The sequence below is a fragment of the Trachemys scripta genome, chromosome 4, assembly GCF_013100865.1.
Source record: "Trachemys scripta elegans isolate TJP31775 chromosome 4, CAS_Tse_1.0, whole genome shotgun sequence".
NCBI classification, from domain to species: domain Eukaryota; kingdom Metazoa; phylum Chordata; order Testudines; family Emydidae; genus Trachemys; species Trachemys scripta.
Genome location: NC_048301.1, coordinates 28,375,303 through 28,393,659, shown reverse-complemented (window position 1 = coordinate 28,393,659; position 18,357 = coordinate 28,375,303). Strand labels below are relative to the sequence as shown.

The 18,357-nt window shown below is 42.0% G+C and overlaps 1 protein-coding gene and 1 long non-coding RNA gene across 9 annotated transcripts in view; both read right to left on the bottom strand.

Moving 5' to 3' along the window:
* Nucleotides 1-2,481: 2,481 nt before the first annotated feature.
* Nucleotides 2,482-4,676, bottom strand: LOC117876364. The gene is made up of 3 exons (XR_004645473.1): nt 4,412-4,676; nt 3,797-3,996; nt 2,482-3,169 (listed from the first exon to the last, which is right to left on the bottom strand). It is a non-coding gene; the product is annotated as an uncharacterized LOC117876364 (long non-coding RNA).
* A 7,175-nt stretch (nt 4,677-11,851) lies between these two features.
* The window catches only part of LOC117876975 (alpha-1-antitrypsin-like), a 190,449-nt gene continuing 183,943 nt past the window's right edge, over nt 11,852-18,357 (bottom strand). For all 8 annotated transcript variants that reach the window (XM_034769618.1, XM_034769616.1, XM_034769619.1 and 5 more), the window contains 2 exons: nt 15,116-15,263; nt 11,852-13,480 (listed from right to left, as the gene is read on the bottom strand). In XM_034769618.1, the coding sequence (XP_034625509.1) occupies nt 13,295-13,480; nt 15,116-15,263 (334 nt within the window). In that variant the 3' untranslated portion in view covers nt 11,852-13,294. The remainder of the gene's footprint in view (nt 13,481-15,115; nt 15,264-18,357) is intronic.

The window sequence follows — 18,357 nt, the reverse complement described above, 5'->3', positions numbered from 1 at the left end:
TTCTGACTTGCTGTGACTTCAGACTGCACCTTGCTTTCTGATCTCTGTCTTCTGACCCCAGCCTGACTCTGGCCCTCTGATTCCAGCCTGGTTGTGCCTCTGATCTCCAGTTGCTGACCCGGCCTCATGCTGACCCTGACACATGCTTATCAATCCTGGTGATTATGCCAATCCTTGCTCACTGTCTATTGCCTCATGGCTGTCCCTGACTTGTGGACACCAGCTCAGCAGTGACTATTAGGCCAGACCACCTTTGCCCCACTCCCTTACACCAAAGTCCCCTTATGAATCCAGCCTGGAAAAAAAATCCTCAAACCTATTAGGTGAAGGTGTGTAAAATTCACAAATAGTTTTGGGCAGGCTGCAACTGCATTTTTTAGCAAATAAACCATTCAAAAAAAATTATCCACCTTTATTGATATCTTTCTGGTGTTAGGGTAGCCAGACAAAGTACAATGTTCTGATATAAGTGTGGGCTCAACATATCATCTCCTTCATTAAAGATGTGATGCATGCATGTTACATTTCCATTCTTCTCAATGTATGCAGGAGGGAGGGAGCAAAGGTTTGTGAGGGGTGGGGGTTATAGTCATGAGAAAGCCTTTTGTAGTATTTTCTGTGTTTCAACCAGTGGGATAAGCAGCCAGGATGATGTATGTGGACAATATGTTATAAATTGGAATAACATATTTTAATGTTTGTCTTGATCGAGCATTCTCCCCCAATCTACAGACGAGCAGCTATCAACCCCAGACAAAAGATATCTCCTTCTGAGTGACTTCTCCCATTTGAGCAGTTTCCTTCAATAGTTTCCTCCACCTACTTCCTTCTTCCTTCTTCCAGCAGAGAGAATAATGTAGCAGCATTTCCCTTTAAATGTATTTGTATCCACCAGCAAAGCAATTTCTCATCATAGTGATCTTCATACCACCCTATTTCACTTTAACAGATGTATTCCTATTAACCAACCAAACAACAACAACAAACCCTCTTCTTTGGTCAAATTTGGATGAAATGTTTTTTCCCCGTGGGCTTCTGATAAAAAGAAAGAAAAGGCTATTAAGTGCTCGTGGGAAAGGGAGTTATTAGTATAAATCGAACTAAGCCCATAGTTGGAGGTTTAAATGAACTCGAAGCTAATTTTCACAAGGGGATTTTTTTATCTGCAACATGCTAGCCAGCCTATTGGCAGCAGCATCTCTGATGCATTAGGATTCTGTATAAATCTTTGAGAGTTACAATGAAATGTCAAATGAACAAATATCATCTGGTTTCTCTAAAACTATTATTTTGAGTGAAACAAATGCCCTTTAGTAAATATTTATACTGCTATTAAATTGGAGATGCCAAATTTGCCAAAAACTGCTACGGATCACATGATGGTAACTACAAATGTATAGTCGTTAATAAAGCAAACATTTTCTTCATGCTTCCTATCACAAGGAGCTGATAGGCACAGACCCATGGTGGGGTAGTATCGAACTGCACTGGTGTAGAGGAGCTCTTGGAGAGACATTGTGCATCTCTGAGGCAGAAATGGTCCCCGGTCTCCAGGGGCCATGGGAGTAGCATGCACACTGCAGAATCCTTTGCAATGCTGTAATGTCTGTTCAGCAAGGTCCACTCGCCAGCACTTCACCTACCTGCCCTTGATCAGTCAGTCTCACTTCTTCGGTATTTCAGAGCTCATAAAATTCCTGGTTCTTCAGTTGACCGTAGCCTTGCACAACAGGAAAAGCCTGAATTTCTAATGTAAAAGGCATACTAGAAAAATAACATTGTAAAAGCAAATTGTTAAACAAAAAAACCCTCATGCCTTCATTAGACTTACTAAAGAAGGAAAATGGAGCCTATTTTTCAAAATCCTTTGCATGGCCCCTCTGGGCTTTACCTTGTTTCAATGAACAAGGTAAATATAGTTATCTCCATTTAACAGATAAGAATACAGACGCACAGGGCAAACTTTGGGGACATTCCCAAGGTTACAATGGAGCTCTATGATACAGCTGGCCCACCCCATGCTTCAAGTCACAAGACCATCCTTCCCATCCCAAGTTGGTTGCAACATGGAACACTAGCAGGGCAATGTGACAGTCTGGCCGTGAAGTTTAGTGTTGGTGAAATAGATACGCACTTAGTCATTTGATTTTTCATCTCTTTTTTGCTGTATAGAGGAAGAGTCAAAAGAAACATGTGCTATCCTTACAGAAAGACTTTCCAGGTGGGATCAGTCTCCAATTAGGTGAGCTTACAGGCCAAACCTCTTATTGTTTGTATTATGCTAGCACTTACACAGCAACTAGACACCTGTGGCTAGCCCATGCCAGCCGAGTGGGGCTCCGGGGCTTGGAGCGGGGCTGTTTCATTGCAGTGTAGACTTCTGGGCTTGGGCTCCAGCCCAAGCTCTGGGACCCTCCTACTCCCAGGGTCCTAAAGCCCGGGCTCCAGCCTGCACCTGGAAGCCTACACAGTAATGAAATAGCCCTGCAGCGTGAGCCCCACGAGCCTAAGTTGGCTGGCCTGAGCCAGCCCCGTGTGTCTAGTTGCTGTGCAGATATACCCTAAGAGGTCTCAGGCAAGACTGGAGCACCATCATGCAAGATGCTACACATACAAATCATAAAAGAAAGTTCCTGTGCTGAGGAATTTACAGCCTAAATAGGCAAGACAGATAAAGGAAGGATTATTATCCTCATTGTACAGCTATGGATCTGAGACACACAAAGAGATTAAGTGACTTGCCCAATTTATACAGGGAGACTGGCACAGCTGGGAACCAAACCCAGAACTCCTATATCCCAACCCGGTGCCTTAATTATAGGACCATCCTTCTCTCTAATGACATTCTTTTATTAAAAGACAAATGACAGCATCCTTTCCCCTAGGTCTCAGTCAGGAATCCAAAACTTGTAATTGCTATAAAATGTGTGCGTGGATAACATGCATGTATAGTTAACAAGCACCATGACAGTGACTGGCTCAAGATCCTCAATTAACTCACTATTTTTCCATGGCTTTTTTTCTCTGGGTGATTACTGATTTATTGCTCAGCTTGTGGGGATTCTTGATGTCACTAGAAAAAAGGAGACATAGGTTCTATTCTTGTCCAGAAGTCTGCTGAGAGACCTTGAGCAAGTCGCTTCACCTTTCCGTGGCTCAGTTTCCCCAGCTGTAAAATGGGGGAAATGATACTAAATTAGTCAAGTGCTTTGAGAGCTATTGATGAAAAGTGCTATATGAGAGCTAGATATTATCATCGTTATTATTCCTAAAAGCTTTTGTCATCATCGTTTAGCACATGTGGGAGATGAAAACCTTCAGCATCTCCTTCTTTGAATCTCTGTCAGCTTAGAGGTGAGTCCTTCCAGAATCTGCCTTTGGGCTTGTCTTCACTATCATGCTATATCAGCGCAGCTGCATCGGCTGCAGCTGTGCCGATGTAGTGCATCTGGTGAAGACGCGCTATGTCGACGGGAGAGTTCTCTCCCATCGATGTAATTACTCCACCTCAATGAGAGGCGGAAGCTATGTCGACAGGAGAGCGTCTCCCACTGACATAGTGCAGTGTAGACACCGCTTTAACTCGATGTAACTCACGTCACTCAGAGGGGTGGCCTTTTCACACCCCTGAGCGACGTAAATTACATCAACTTAAGCGGTAGTGTAGACAAGAGTGGCAGATTTATCATCAGCATTGCAAAGACAGCAGAGATGATCACAAGAAAGAAGAAAATATTTGTGTCTGATGCATTTGCAGAAATCTGCTTGTAGAATATAAATGCAAAGTCAGCATTACCAGGAGCTATTTTGAGAAGACCATGTCACCATGCACATTATCTCTTTCAATCTGGGTATCACCTTCGGTGTGACTGGTATCTTCACGATCATCATGGCCTTTGATGGGACCGGGCCGGGGATGACTATGGCCGACTGCATGTAGACCAAGAAGTAACAAACACAGCCAGAGGGTAGGTTCCATCTTCCTTAGGAAGTATTCTGGAAAATGAAAGAGCCATTAAATCTGCAGAAATTAGTAATGCCTTAGTTAGGAAACAGTTATTATAGTTTAGTACATAGCATTATTCATCATAAATAACAGAGGAAAATATTTTAAAAACAATTAACTATCATGTTCTACTTAGTATTTCTGACAGCATGAAATGGGGAAAATTAATCCCATCAATAATCAAGTGAATTGAATTTGATTATATCATAATTCTCTATATCATAAGTACAGGTCCCAATTTCACTGATTTTCCACGGTTGGTAAAGCTGGAAATACGGGGTTGCATCCCAAAGGCCAGTGCTAATCATTACCCACAACTTTAAATCCCTTTCCAGGTTTTGTTTACTAATCCCTTAGATGTAATCAAAATACATGATTTCAAAACCCTCAGTGAAAAGTTCTTACCATCCATCTGAGCTGTTCCTTTTTCCATTATTTATATGTTCTGAACAATATGGAGCCGAATGCCCACTTTTAAAATACTCAACTGAGAAAATCAAACTGATCAGAGAGGATGCAAAGCAAACAATGCCGAGACTGGATTATTTGGATTCCTGTGACTAGGTGTCCACACACAATAGGGAATACAGCCAAAGCAAAAAGAGAGTCAGGAGGGCCCTGTACCATAGACAGTAGCAGTGACCAGCTTGTTTGCTACCTCCTGGCATGTGGCAGCTGCTCTGCTGCGCTCTGTGACAACAAGCACTTAGACCTCCACTGGGTCTGCGTGGCCAGGAGGCTGGCATGTAAATAACACAGATAACATTGAATTCGGCCGCCTATTTTGAATAACAAAATACACCTCTACCCCTATATAACGCTGTCCTCGGGAGCCAAAAAATCTTACCGCGTTATAGGTGAAACCGCGTTATATCGAACTTGCTTTGATCCACCGGAGTGCGCAGCCCCGCCCCCCCCAAAGCGCTGCTTTACCGCGTTATAGTTGAATTCATGTTATATCAGGTTGCATTATATCGGAGTAGAGGTATATGTATTTATTTGCACAAGCACTTAGGCGTTGACCTGACTGCTCCTATTGAAGTCAATGGTAAAACCCCCTTTGACATTATTAAGAGCAGGGTTATGCCAATGCTGAGCACTTTGGAAAATCCCAGATGAAATGACAATGATTCATTTTCCATATGATAAGCTAGCCCATTGCTCATTTTACATTGGTTAGCGGTCAATAGAGATTAGTCTGAATTGTGACCTGTTGCATACGAATTCAGATTACCCCAAAGTTGAGCCAGTCCTAGTTTGGAACTCTCTCCAATGTTTGCTCTTACTGGTGCACTGAGGGACATTTCTTCTCTTTGCCTCTCTTAACATCACTGACCCAGATGGCTTCCACCTCCCTTACTGCACCGTGCCCCCAACCACAACTTTCTAATCAACTGTGAATAGAAATGGCACATAGGATCTACTGGAGGCTCATGCAGCAGGGAAGGCAAGATTCCTTTTCAAAAGCAAAGCCCAGAGGACAGGCAAAGTCTGGACTGGTTCTTATTATCTCTGAATTGAGGTACCCATCCACCCCTGCAATACATCACTGTATCCTCCCCTACTCCTCCACACAGCAGATCCATGGTGGTTACACTGTATCCAAGTGCTCCCATGGACTGGGGGTGGGGGTGGGAGTGGGGGGGGGGTGAGGGGGAAGCAGGGAGGATGTGTCCTAGTGAGTATGATGCCAATGAAAGAGTTAATCAGGTCACTAAAGATTCTAGGTGACAATGTCCTGCCCTCAGGTTCATTGATCAACCAGTGAGAGTGTTTTCGGATGATGGGATGCTTTTAAGTTTATGCCTTAATAAATCTTAGGCAGGTGGAGTTTACAAAAAACAGTCTGAGCTAGTCTCCTACCTTTGTGAACAGACCAGCACTCCTGCTAATGATGCTAACTGAATTAATCTCTTAAACACAGTTGGTCTACTAATTTGCATCCACACTCCTAATCACTATAACTTCAAACTCAATACCCAAGTACTGCAGCATATATGACATCATGTGCTTTTCTGAGACGTGCGAAATAGGTTAACACAATGCTTCTGAGCATCACACTAGTTTATACAGTGTAAGAACTAGGGTCCTTTTCAAAATAACTATTTCCCACTGATCTATCTTTGACAGAAGGCAGTACAAATCACAGGCATACTCTAAATTTACATCAGTGTAACTCCACTGACTTACTCCAGATTTACAATGGCAAAACTGGAATAGGACTTGGGCCTATGTCTGAGTCCCACTGTTCCCACTCCCAACTTCTTGTTCTATGAAAGGATTTAGACCATTTTCACTAAATTGTTTTATACCATAAGCATCGATTCCTTAACTAACATATGAAATTCATGCAGAAATTCAAATAGTGATTGATGGGATCTCATTGTAAACCAAGTAACTTCAGCTGGAGTATATTTCTAGTTTATAAATATTGCCTGTGTGGATTCTTTAACGGGGCCATAGAACGTACACACTGAAAGACTTCTGTGGCAGACACGTTTTGCCTGGTAGTTCTCCAGAAAACCAGTTATTTATGAATAAGAATAAAACAACATTTAGATTTAAAATGTGATATGGCACATAACTTCTACTATTGCATAATGCCACTGCAGCCAATAGAATTATGCTGATTTACCCCTGTGGAGGATCTACCCGAATGTATTGATATCTATCACCAAAAGATCTTGTTTGCAATTTCAAAATATATATGGGGCTGGCCTGTTCTCTCACCTCCACCCTTTCCCATATTGGTTCTCTGCAACTGATTTCCTCTGGGGACAAAGGCAGTAGGCTGGTCCCCACAAGTTGCTGCTGGGGGCTCCTGCCTCAGGTGTGTTTGGAAGAAGAGATGTCTTTCATTTTGGATGGGGAAATCTAGAAAGGTCTGAGGAAAGATAGCCCAAGAAAGTAAGCTACAGGAAAAGTCTCAAGAAGCCTGTTTGAGACTAGTACTAGCTAGGAAGCCAGAATATAACCAGAAGGGAAGCACCAGTCCAGAGCGTGGATGGCCTCCATTGTTGCTGCTAGTGTTTCTATATTTTGCTAGCACGTATCAAATCCTTTCCCTTTAAAACTGTGTCTGCTGTTTTCTTTATTGGTTCTGAGCACAAGTACATTAGAAACAGTCTGGCTGTAACAATCTCAGACATTTAATATCTTCAGTAACGATGTAGAAAAGCAGAAAAAGAGCATATTCATGACATTCATAGATGATAGTAAATTGAAAGGAATTTCAAATGCTACTAAGGAAAGAAAAGAAATAAAAAAGGGGACCGTGATGGGGTGGGAGTTCCAGTCTAATGCAGGGTGAGTTCATCCCGTGCCTCAAACTGTTCTTTACCTCACAGCAGTGAGGCCTAAGGACTAAAGTCAATATAGTTACCCTGATTCGCAGGGCAGTAAGGCCTAGGGGTCGGAATCAATATGGCTACCCTAGTTTGCAGGGCAGTAAGGCCTAGGGGCTGGAGTCAGTAGGGTTTACCCTGATTCATAGGGCAGTGAGGCCTAGTGGCCAGAGTCAATAGAGTTGCCCTGAGCCACAGGGCGGAAAGGCCTAGTGGCTGGAGTCAACAGAGTTTACCCTGAGCTGCAGGGTGGTAAGGCAAACTGCTGAGAATCAATTGGCCTTCACCTGGGGTGGCGACCAGAATAGGAGACCCAGACCCACCCTGCTCCACCTGGCCCCAGCCCAGGGCCCTAACAGTGGCAGGGTATTCCGCCACTGAGTCAGTGAGGCTCCAACCAAAACACGCCGACTTCGCACTGGACTATAGCTAGTCCCCTCGCACATCCCGGGCCACTTCATACCATGTCTCTTGGAACTGTAGCTGAAGCGTTTTTGGGGTCTCTGGGCTTTTCGGCACGTGCGGTTCCCACGATGACTCTGACCCATCTCAGAAGTCCACAGGCACCTGGGCGTCCATTTGGCTTTCTGTGGTTCCGGCTTCCATGGTCAGTGGTTCCAGCTGCTCCTGGGCTGGGGCAGGCAAGGAGCATCCTTCCTCTCTGGTAGTCAGCCCAGACTGAGCTGAGCTGCTCATTCTTATACTAGTGCTACACCTCGAGCATGCCCGATAGGGACATGGCTTTCTCTACCCACAGTGAGGAATTAACCCTTCCATGTCCAATGTGGGGTGAGTTCACCCCGTCACAGGGATTAAGATTAGAAACGTGAGCAGAAGAGAACAAAATGAAATTCAACTTGGAGTGGGAGGAAATGCAGGTTAATACACCTGGAAAATGAAGCTCCAAATCAGATATTCAATTAAAAAGAATTCTGGAAATTAATGGAGACAAATATAAGGGGGTTGGTAGCAGAAAATTAGACATGGATATGCAATGGCTGGTGGAATTTTTGGCTTCATATTTGCAGGCATTATCACATCATGAAATAGGAAGGTAATGAACCTTGTCTACATGGCTTTGATGTTACTGTACCTGGAATGCTGCATATAGTTTGCTACTAGAAATATATTTATAAATTGGAGAAAGTTCAGATAAGAAAATTAAGTAGGGGTTGGAGGGACTTACAAAGAAAGATTACAATTATTAAATACATATTTGTTGGCTAACTGACTAATAAGTAAGGCTAAGATTTGTCACAGATATTTTTAGTAAAAGTCACGGACAGGTCATGGACAATAATGAAAAATTCATGGAAGCCTGTGGCCTGTCCCTGAGTTTTACTAAAAATATCCATGACAAAATGGGGAGCCTGGGCAGCTGCGGGGGGACTGGGAGCTCCGGGGGTCCCCACCACCCTGGGGGCTCAGAGCTCCACGGTCCCCTTCCGCTGGTGGCTCAGAGCTCTGGGGATTCCGCGACGCTCACAGCGGCCAGTAACTGCAGGGGTCCCCTCTGCCACCTGAGGTGGCCGGGAGTGGCAGGGGTCTTCCCTGACACCCGCAGCAGCCAGGATCTTCAGGGAACCCCCTGCTGTCCGTGGCAGCTGGGAGCTCTGTGGTCCTCCCTGCTGCCTGCAGTGGCCAGGAGCTGCGGGGGGTCCACCTGCCACCCATGGCAGCTGGGGACCCTGCAGCTCCCAGCCGGAGCCAGCTTCCTCCTCAGAAGAGCTGGTGAAATTTTCCAGTGGAGTAATTTTCTGTTGGAAAAGGCTGATTTGACAAAATCTAAATGTCAAAATTTTCAAGACGAAATTTTCAAAATATTCCTTTTCAACTTTATTGTTTAGATTTTTGTTCAATATATGTCAAAACAATATATTTCAACGTTTTGCATAAACATTTAGATACGGATAAAATAAAATGAAAAATTTTGACTTTTCATCCTGATTTGGAATTAAATGAAATGTCAAATCTCAGATTTTGTCTGGGGACAGAATTTCCATTATTTTGAGCACTGTAATCCTCATAGGAAATAATTCTGCTTAATGTTGCCAATTTTGGTTGGCCACATTCCTGGAGATTTCATCATACCACAGAGTCCTTAATTAAAGATTAATCTTTAATTTCTGGAGACTCCAGGACAATCCTGGAGGGTTGGCAACCCTGCTACAGCTGTCAACTAGGAAACTTTGGGCCCAATCCAAAGCTTATTGAAGCCAATGAGAAGACACATTACAAAGGACTTTGGATCAGGCACTTATTCTATTAGTTCAAGATTTATGCTTCACGTGGAGGTCCTGAATGATAAGCAAGATGGCAGTTGTTACACTTACCCATTAAATGCACTGTTTAGGGTTGTTTGGGATTTTTTTTTAATATAGGGAGAAGACATATATTTCATAAATATTTGAGAGATGAAACCAAAGAAGGAGAAGAATTATTTAGGATTGCTACAATGGGTTTTAACAATGAGTAATAACATGAAATTAAAAATAGGAAAAATTTGGGATGAATATGAGGGAAAACTTCCTGGCAGTGAGCTCCATTGGAATAACTTCCCATAGGAAAAAACAAAAAATATTATTGAAAAATAAATTGGTTTACATTTGATATATGCTATTCTACTAGATAATAGTCTGATATTACAAAAATTATACTACCTGTACTTACAACAAATATGGAAAAAATTATTTCTGTAACCTAATAATTATCATCTCCAATCATGTAAGTAATAAAAATGATGAGACCTCCAAAAATTATAAAAAACGTATGTTACTCCTTACTATAAAAAATGCCTCTAATTGGAAGAGCAGTTAACCAAGTGTTCCCTTTTAATTACTTCCATTCAAGACACTGAGTTGTGATTCAGAGAATTATCTTTGTCAAGGCATGTAGATTTAATGGACCAAATTGTGCTCTCATTTACATCTGTACTGCACCAATGAATTTGGTCCTATGCACTGTAGGCATGGCTTCCAGTGGCCCTCCGAGTTACTGTTAATTCATGTCTGAATTGAGTTGAGTTATTTATCAAAAATAAATTATCTCATTTTAATTCACGTTTACATTTTTAAAGCACGTTTGCTCTAATCCACTAGGGATGATTGGCTGACTCCAAACAGGGATGTATGTGAACTTCACTCTATTGCGCCAAAACAATACTTGGAATAGAATTTCATATAAAATTAGGCCTAGGATGACCAGATGTCCCATTTTTAAAGGGACAGTCCCATTTGTTGGGACTTTTTCTTATATAGGTGCCTATTATCCCTCACCCCCTGTCCCGTTTTTTCACAGTTGCTATCTGGCAACCCTAATTAGCCTAGTCCTGCACATCCAAACTCCCCATGAGGTCAATGGTGCATCCTCTGGTGCCTGAACACAGGGTTACAGGAACCTCATTTTGGTCATTGGGAGTTTAGGGTGCACAAGAAATACAGGACTGGACCTTATGTAGCATTAAAATACGATCTTCTCATTGCCATACACAGAGGCTTTATCTCAATGCTCACACTACTTGACCTTTCAACAGCCTTTGGCACAGCTGACCATTGTTTGTCACAGATGGCCCATTTACAGGAGTAGCTAGAGTAGTCAGCACAGCAGTAAAGTGACTCCAATTATTCCTCTCCAGCAGGACCTAGAGATTGACAATGGACAACCATCTTCTTCTCCAAAGACTCTCATGTGTAGAGACCCATGGGGACCTATCCTATCCCTTCTCCTTCTCTTCAATAACTACATGGGATCCCTGAGAGGGGATAGACCCATGGGAGTCATATTATTACCATAGGATCCTAAGCTGATGTTGCATATGTCAATAAGATGATGTTGCATATGTCAGTTTCCATAGACTCAAGCCTATATCACTGCACAGACGTCAAACCTCAAGGAGATCAGCATCCGGATGCAGAACAACTAGTCTAAATGCTGGTCTGGCAAGACTGGAGAGATGCTGATGAGAGGGGGGAACACTCAAAGAGCAAGCTGGGACATTTCCTTTCCTTACTTTGAACATGTCTGCTCCATGTTCATCAAATGTTGTGTGAAGAAGCCTCTGGAAAGCCAAGAGATAACTTTTTGGGCAGAGTGCTAGCTGAACAGAGGCTTAGAACTCTGCACAAAGAAACTGCCTCCTGTTGTTTGCTTCCTGCTATGTTTGGAGAAACAGGAGTTTATGTACATTCTTTATAAATAACAAGGATTGCATCAAAGAAATATCTATCATCAATAACTTCTCCTAATGAAAGCAACCCGCAAGACCCTAAATATTGGCTAACCACCTGGGCCCAAAAGGATAACAATATATACATACATGGCAAAGAGCAGAGGCCTCTATGAAGTCCACTAGAGACCTCCCTATGGAGAGCTTAATTAGCACATAGATACAATGCTGTTTGACGCTGTGATTAGCTAGACTGTTTGCATCATATGTCCTAATTGATTAATTCCTGTTCTGTAGAAATCACATAGTACAATTAAAAACTTTTAAATTTCATGTTTATTAATTTTCATTTCTCTAACATAATAACTTGTCTGTATATTTCAAGGTCAAACATAAAGACTGGAAATCATAACATAGAATACCCATTAACAGAACACTCAGTAATTTACCTCTTCTGCCACTAGAGGTCAGAAAATATACCATCAGCATGAATATAGGAGAAAAAATATTGATAGATCTTCTGAAAAAAGAGTAAAATGGTATGAAGGTAAATTTTAGGTAAGAAAAATATATAAATAAGCATCTGTAGTATAAGTGATCTTGGAACCCTTTGTATCCTAACACTAAAGAGAAATCCTATACAACTGTGACTATATTAAAATATAAAGCAGGTGTTGAGCTGAGTGCAGATATTCTGTGAAGGTTCAATCTGGGAACAGACAGGGCCCACTTCAAGGCATCACAGCCAAAACATGTAGTTATGTAAAACGCGGTGTAAGTTACAGATAGGCTGTAAGTGATGGATCCTGCAAACATTTACTACTAGAGTGATGTTTACTACTGTGAGTGGTTCCACTGGGTTAGATTAATCCTATACTGTCAAAAATACTGACACAGGGACATTGGGGAAACACAAGCCATTATCCCTATTTGGGAGCTTCCAAAACTTGACTTGGGCCCTGGCACAGGGCTGACCTAAACTGAACTTTGATTCAGTGTTGCACAGAAGCCACTTCAAGGATTCAGAATTGCTGGGGCACAGTTCTACTCCGGTCACACCTCCTCCTATTCTGATCTGCCACTTGCTTCCTCTGGCTCAATTCTGCTATGCCTCTGTCCTACCCTAGAATGGTCAATACAGAGGTGTCAATGTTCTTCACCAGGGAGACCTTACACCTTCTCTATGATCCCTTTTCACCCGCCTGGGTGGCACAAAGGGCCACAGGGCAATGGTTTATCAGACTCATTGACAGCAATGGGGCCACTCAGGGTAGTAAGCACTACATTTGTTAATAGGTATCTGCTAGACTGAGCCTCAGGTTGGTGAGAAAACGGATGTAAGTGGTAAAGAAGTGTAACGGACTAATTTGGCAGTCAGTGAGCATTCAAAACAAATGTTATTTACACGATGAGGAGGTGGACAGGAGGGGTACAGCAGGCATAGGTTAGTAATCTCAACATCTTTTCTGATCCTCACTTTCCAGAAAATGTTTTGCTGCTTTCAGCATTACAAAGGATTTTCTCTTTTTACCTCTGCTGACAGTTCTGCCTGAACTCGAATTCCTTTTCTTTTCTTTGTTTTTAAATGCAAACTCAAACTAATCTGTAGGGATGGTGATTTAAAATCTATTAAAGGTCTCAGTTGTGAAGCAAAATATACAACACTACAAGGGAAAAGGTGGCCTCTAAAGCCATCTCTACGCTGATTAGGTCAAAACGTTTCTTTATTTAATAGTGGTGGTCAATTACTCATAGTTAATGCATACAGAACTTTAATAACTATTGTTCCACAGGGTTCATGATTTTGCCCATAAAAAGTATGGTATCATTGCTAAATATCATCATCATGAAGGGTCTGTTGAATTTAATGTTAGTAGGCGTAGACATTGGCACTATTTCCACAGTAGAGGCTGCCGAAGCTTCAGTGCCATTCTCATCCACATTCACCATGGCTTGATGGATAGCCTACAAGGAAATCAACAAACATTACCGTTCCAGGTGTGGGCTGTAAGCAGCATTCTGAATATGAGCTTGATTGTTTTTAAACCAAAAGTGCTAAGAGAAATAACTGCTAAAGAATGAGCAACAGAGCAACAGGTGTGAGTGAACACCACAAATCAAAAGGGCAACTGCAAACCCAGTGAAAAAAATCAATGATCTGCATGAATCAAAATCGCCTCATCCTTAAAAGAAGACATTCTCAAAGTCACTATTTCATACTACTATCGCAAGCACTGGCCCTGATTCTCCTCTTGCTTACACTAATGTAAATCAGGAGCAACTTCACTGAAGTCAGTGGGGTTACACTAGTGTAAAACTAATGTGAGACCAGAAGTACACCCAGTTGTCTTTGGCAAATTTATATAGTGGAGTAATAATAATTCATAAGTGAGAACAATGAAGAGTGGACAGAAAATACATTTGAGGGGTAGAGATTGCTTTCCTTGCGTATGTCTTGTATGATAACAGCATCAGAAGTTGGATAGATAAAATGGGTTTGGGGCAGAAAAGGACACAAGCTTGTCCTTACATCACTGAGAGACATTTATAGACTGGATTCATTAGATTACATCTGTTCATTTGTGGGTGGTTCAGGGTTTCTGTATTGTTTTTTAACAGGAATTCAGTGTTAACTAATGGAATGTACCCTGCAGGTAAGGTATAATTGTAAGGCTCTCAGACTGACAATCCGTATGGACTGAACATGGGTTGAACTGAAATGGTCTGCAAGGGACTGGCACTGAAGCCAACAGGAGCTAAGGGTGCTTCTCAAACTGGGAGAAATTTTTGGACTAAAACTTTTTTCAGTGAAAAATGCAGATTTGGTGACACTGAAATAGTTTGCAAATGCATGCCAATTTTGACAAGTTGTGTGTGTTTAAAAAGATTTTCTAAAAAATCAAAAATCAAAATGTTTTGATTTTTTCAATTCAAAATGGCTTTTTTGTTTCAAAATTCACTTTAACTTTTTTTAATTAAAATGCTGAAACAAAAGGTTTCATATCTGGTTGAGTGAAATGTTTTAGTCAAACCAGAACAATTATTTCTGACTTCTTGCTTTCTCAAAAATGTTGTTGTCAGTTTGACCTGAAATGATGTTTTCCCCCTGAATTTTCAGAATTGCCAGTAATCCAAAGAACCTGTTTTTTGCCCAGCTGTTCATAGCACCTTACAGAATTGAACCTACTGTTTTTAATAACAGGAGGGGCAAAGGCAGCTATGCACAGGCAGCAGCAGCAATGGAAGCTCTGAAAAATAGCACTTTGCCCCCCATTTCATATCAAGGGAAAGATGGCCATGAGGTCCTCTCTGGGAAGTGGGGGAGGGGAGAGAGAGATTTGTTCAAGTGTGTGGTCAGTAAAGTGGCACCATGCACTGTAAAACTCTGCTGGGCCAAAATGTTGTACATGCTGTAACTTGCTGTGATACAACTGCATAGGCAACCTAGCTAGTTTGGGCTGAATATTCCATCCCTCAGTCCCTGCCTCTCATACAGAGCAAAGCCCTTTTATGTGGGTTTCCCCTAGGAAACATTTGTAAAGAAATGTTTTTAAATATCAGTTACCATGGATCCTTTAAACAGAAAGAAACCTAACTTACCTCTGAAATCCTGTGCCGTGGCCTCCCAGTAATTCCAGACAGGTCAGCTTCATTAGTGAATACATTTCTGATGCCCATTCTATAAAGAATTTGTTTTAAGTCAAATTTGCCATGAATGGAGAATCTTGGCAGATATAAATTGGTTGAGCTGTCCAAAGAGAAATGCAAGAAAATGGTAAAACATTTCAATCAGATGTCACATGCAGGACAGGCTCATTCCTGACAACATAACATGCTGTGGTGATTACTGAGAAATTTGTTTGCATTGTTTCCACTAGCCCATAGAGAAGATTTGACTGAAAATCCATGACAGATTTCCTCTGGTGGAGAACAGAAGGTTTCTGAGAAGTGATATTGGAAGCCAGGACTAGGAGGAAGCTCATAGCTAAGGTGCTACCCTCGAACATGGTAGACCTGGGTTCTATTCCCTGTCACTTAAAATCTCTGTGCCTTAGCGCCCCATCTGTTAATTAGGTATAATAGCACTGCTCTACCTCACAGGGATGTCGTGAGGATAAATACATTAAGGTCTGTGAGGTGCTCAGATACTATGGTAATGGGACCTATAACAACCTAATACAGATAGAGAGACAGTTTCAGGAAAACTCTAAGTAATATTGCTAAGTACAATGAGACTGAGGCTGTGCTCCTGAATTCGACAAGTGCAGAGCATCTGGATTATCCCTTCACCTAGCTTGTTCTTCCTCTCCATCCTCCAGGAGATTCCTTATCTGCCCCACCAAGAACCTGATTCAGTGACACCCACTGAAGTCAATGGGAAGATTCTCATTGACTTCAAAGGACTATGGGTCAACCCTCAGGACAGCTCATTTCAATGTCGATAATCAGGAGAACTGTCCAGCAGGCTTTAAAAACAGAATCAAACTTCAGAGCCTGCTGGACCATCTTCCAAGCTCCTATTACTGGTAGGTTGCCAGTGTCCCTTAAGATATCTAAGGTTGTACTGTATTCCCTTAGGGAATTTTCCTCCTTAAGGCTCGTTAGCCAAGGTTTTCAAAAGCGACTAGTGATTTTGTGCCTGATTTTCAGAAAGTGGTGAGCACTCACCCTCTGAAATCAATCCCTTTTAAGGTGTCTCTAGCTGGACACCCAAAAAAGCGAGGCACCCAAATTCATGAGTCCCTTTTGAAAATGTTGGTCTTAGCTTAACAATTAAATTAAACCTGTGGGGGGAAACAAACAAAACAGATTCCAAAGAGAGCAGAAGAATGTGTGGTGCCTAATTTATTTAGGATAAAAGCTAACAACAAAGCATATCTGTCTAGTTCATGAATCATATTGTTGGCTCTATGTAAGATTTAGTCAATTTAATGGAAAATAAATACTTCAGTGCTTTCTGTAAAACTAGTCAATTCTCAGCATTTCTGGTGCATTTTTTTCTCACTGTCCCACTGTCTCTGGTTTTTCTGGAGTTAGTTCTAGCATCTACAGTGAGAAGCACTAGCCATTTGATAGCACGTGAGAACGTCTTAAGTTAGATGCTAGGATTGTTACTAACTAATAGTGTTAGTGGAGGTGCAATACTCTTTCCTGATTGCTGATCTCTTCCCTTTTCCTGTTTTTTTTGGCAGAAGGTGCTGACTGCTGCCCTGTTAATGATGCAACTGTCATTGGACTATTTTTATACTCCGATTATAAAGAATAAGCCATTCCACCTGTCCCCATCTACTGCTAATGTGAGGGGAAAGAAGAATGCAGCACACACACAGCCTCAGGAAGAAAGGAGTAGACACCGGGACACACAACAAATTACTCACATGTTAAACAGGGCCCTTGCTATACATAAGGGTAACACGCCGTGCTTCTACACCTTCCATCCAACAATCTCAACAGGGTGACCAGATAGCAAGTGTGAAAAATTGGGATGGGGGCAGGGAGATAATAGTTGCCAGTATAAGACAAAGTGCTTAATATCAGGATGTCCGGTCACTCTAATCTCAACAGTAATGAACACTTGTCACAATACCCCTGTGAGTGGTATCAACCCATTTTGCGGTTGGGAAACTGAGGCACAAAGAGGTCAAGTGACTTGAACAGATCACACAGGAACTTGTTGACTGACCTAGGAATAGAATCCCGAGCTCTTGAGATTTAACCATAGGGCCACCCCTTCTTCCCTACTGAAATGGCCTGAAAGTACACTGTTCCCAGCTGCATGCAATTCTACGTTATCTCCATATATTTATTCAGACCAGATAGATTGAACTGGACTGTGCAAAAGTTTTTCACTGAAACCAGGCATAAGTCAGCTGGGTTTGTGAAAGTCAAATGACCTCCCCTTGGAAACTCTCTTCACTACTGCAGTGGGGTGTGAGGCATCAGGCTGCAGATTGACATGAAGGTAACAAAAAGAGAACAGGACCCAAGGAGTTCCAACTGTATTACTGCTAAACAGAAAACAGGTAGATAGCCTACTCCCCTGGAGGCCCTTAAGTGGGTTTGATTTAGGGAGTGAACGGATTTACTACACCCTCCCAAAGATGCAAAATGGACCAACCAACCGCTCTGAAAATTATGTGGAGAGAGAGGAGGTGTTTACTGGCCATCGGTTTGCATGAGTGCCAAACTTCAGTGAGTGAATGTGTCCACACAAAGCCAGCTCGTTGGGGGTCTCTAATAATGAGGTCTTTCTATACTACAAACCATAGAACCCCACTGCTGCTTTATAGGTAGATTATTCCAGTTTTGGAAAAGGTAAGACATTTTGCTTAGTTCCTTGTCTGCTGATACTAAGGCAGCTCCTCTTTGCACAATTCATGTTTATTTGACAGGGATAACACCACTGACATTTTGGTTAAGCTGTTTCATTGCCCAGTACTGATTTTAGGAACAATCATGAGCATTGGGGCTGAAACTAGCGGTGTGGGGGGTGCTACCGCACCCCCTGGTTTGAAGTAGTAAAAGAACAACCCAAATACATGGTTTCTGCCCTCAGCATCCCCACTATAAAAATTGTTCCAGCACCACTCGTCACGAGGATCCTCCTCTTGGTAGAGCTAGATTAAATTTTTACATTTCTGAAGTTTCAATGAAAAACAGTTCACATTTTTCAGTGAAAGTTTTGTGAAAAAGTGTTGCCAAGTTTCAAAAGGCTCTGCCAGCTAGTCAACGTAAAGAACTGTAAACTGTGTATTTAATTTAATCCAATTCCTTGTCTTAAAGCTGGGGTTTGGTAATCTAAGGCAGTGGTGTCAAGCATTCAGCCTGCTTGGTGCATTTAT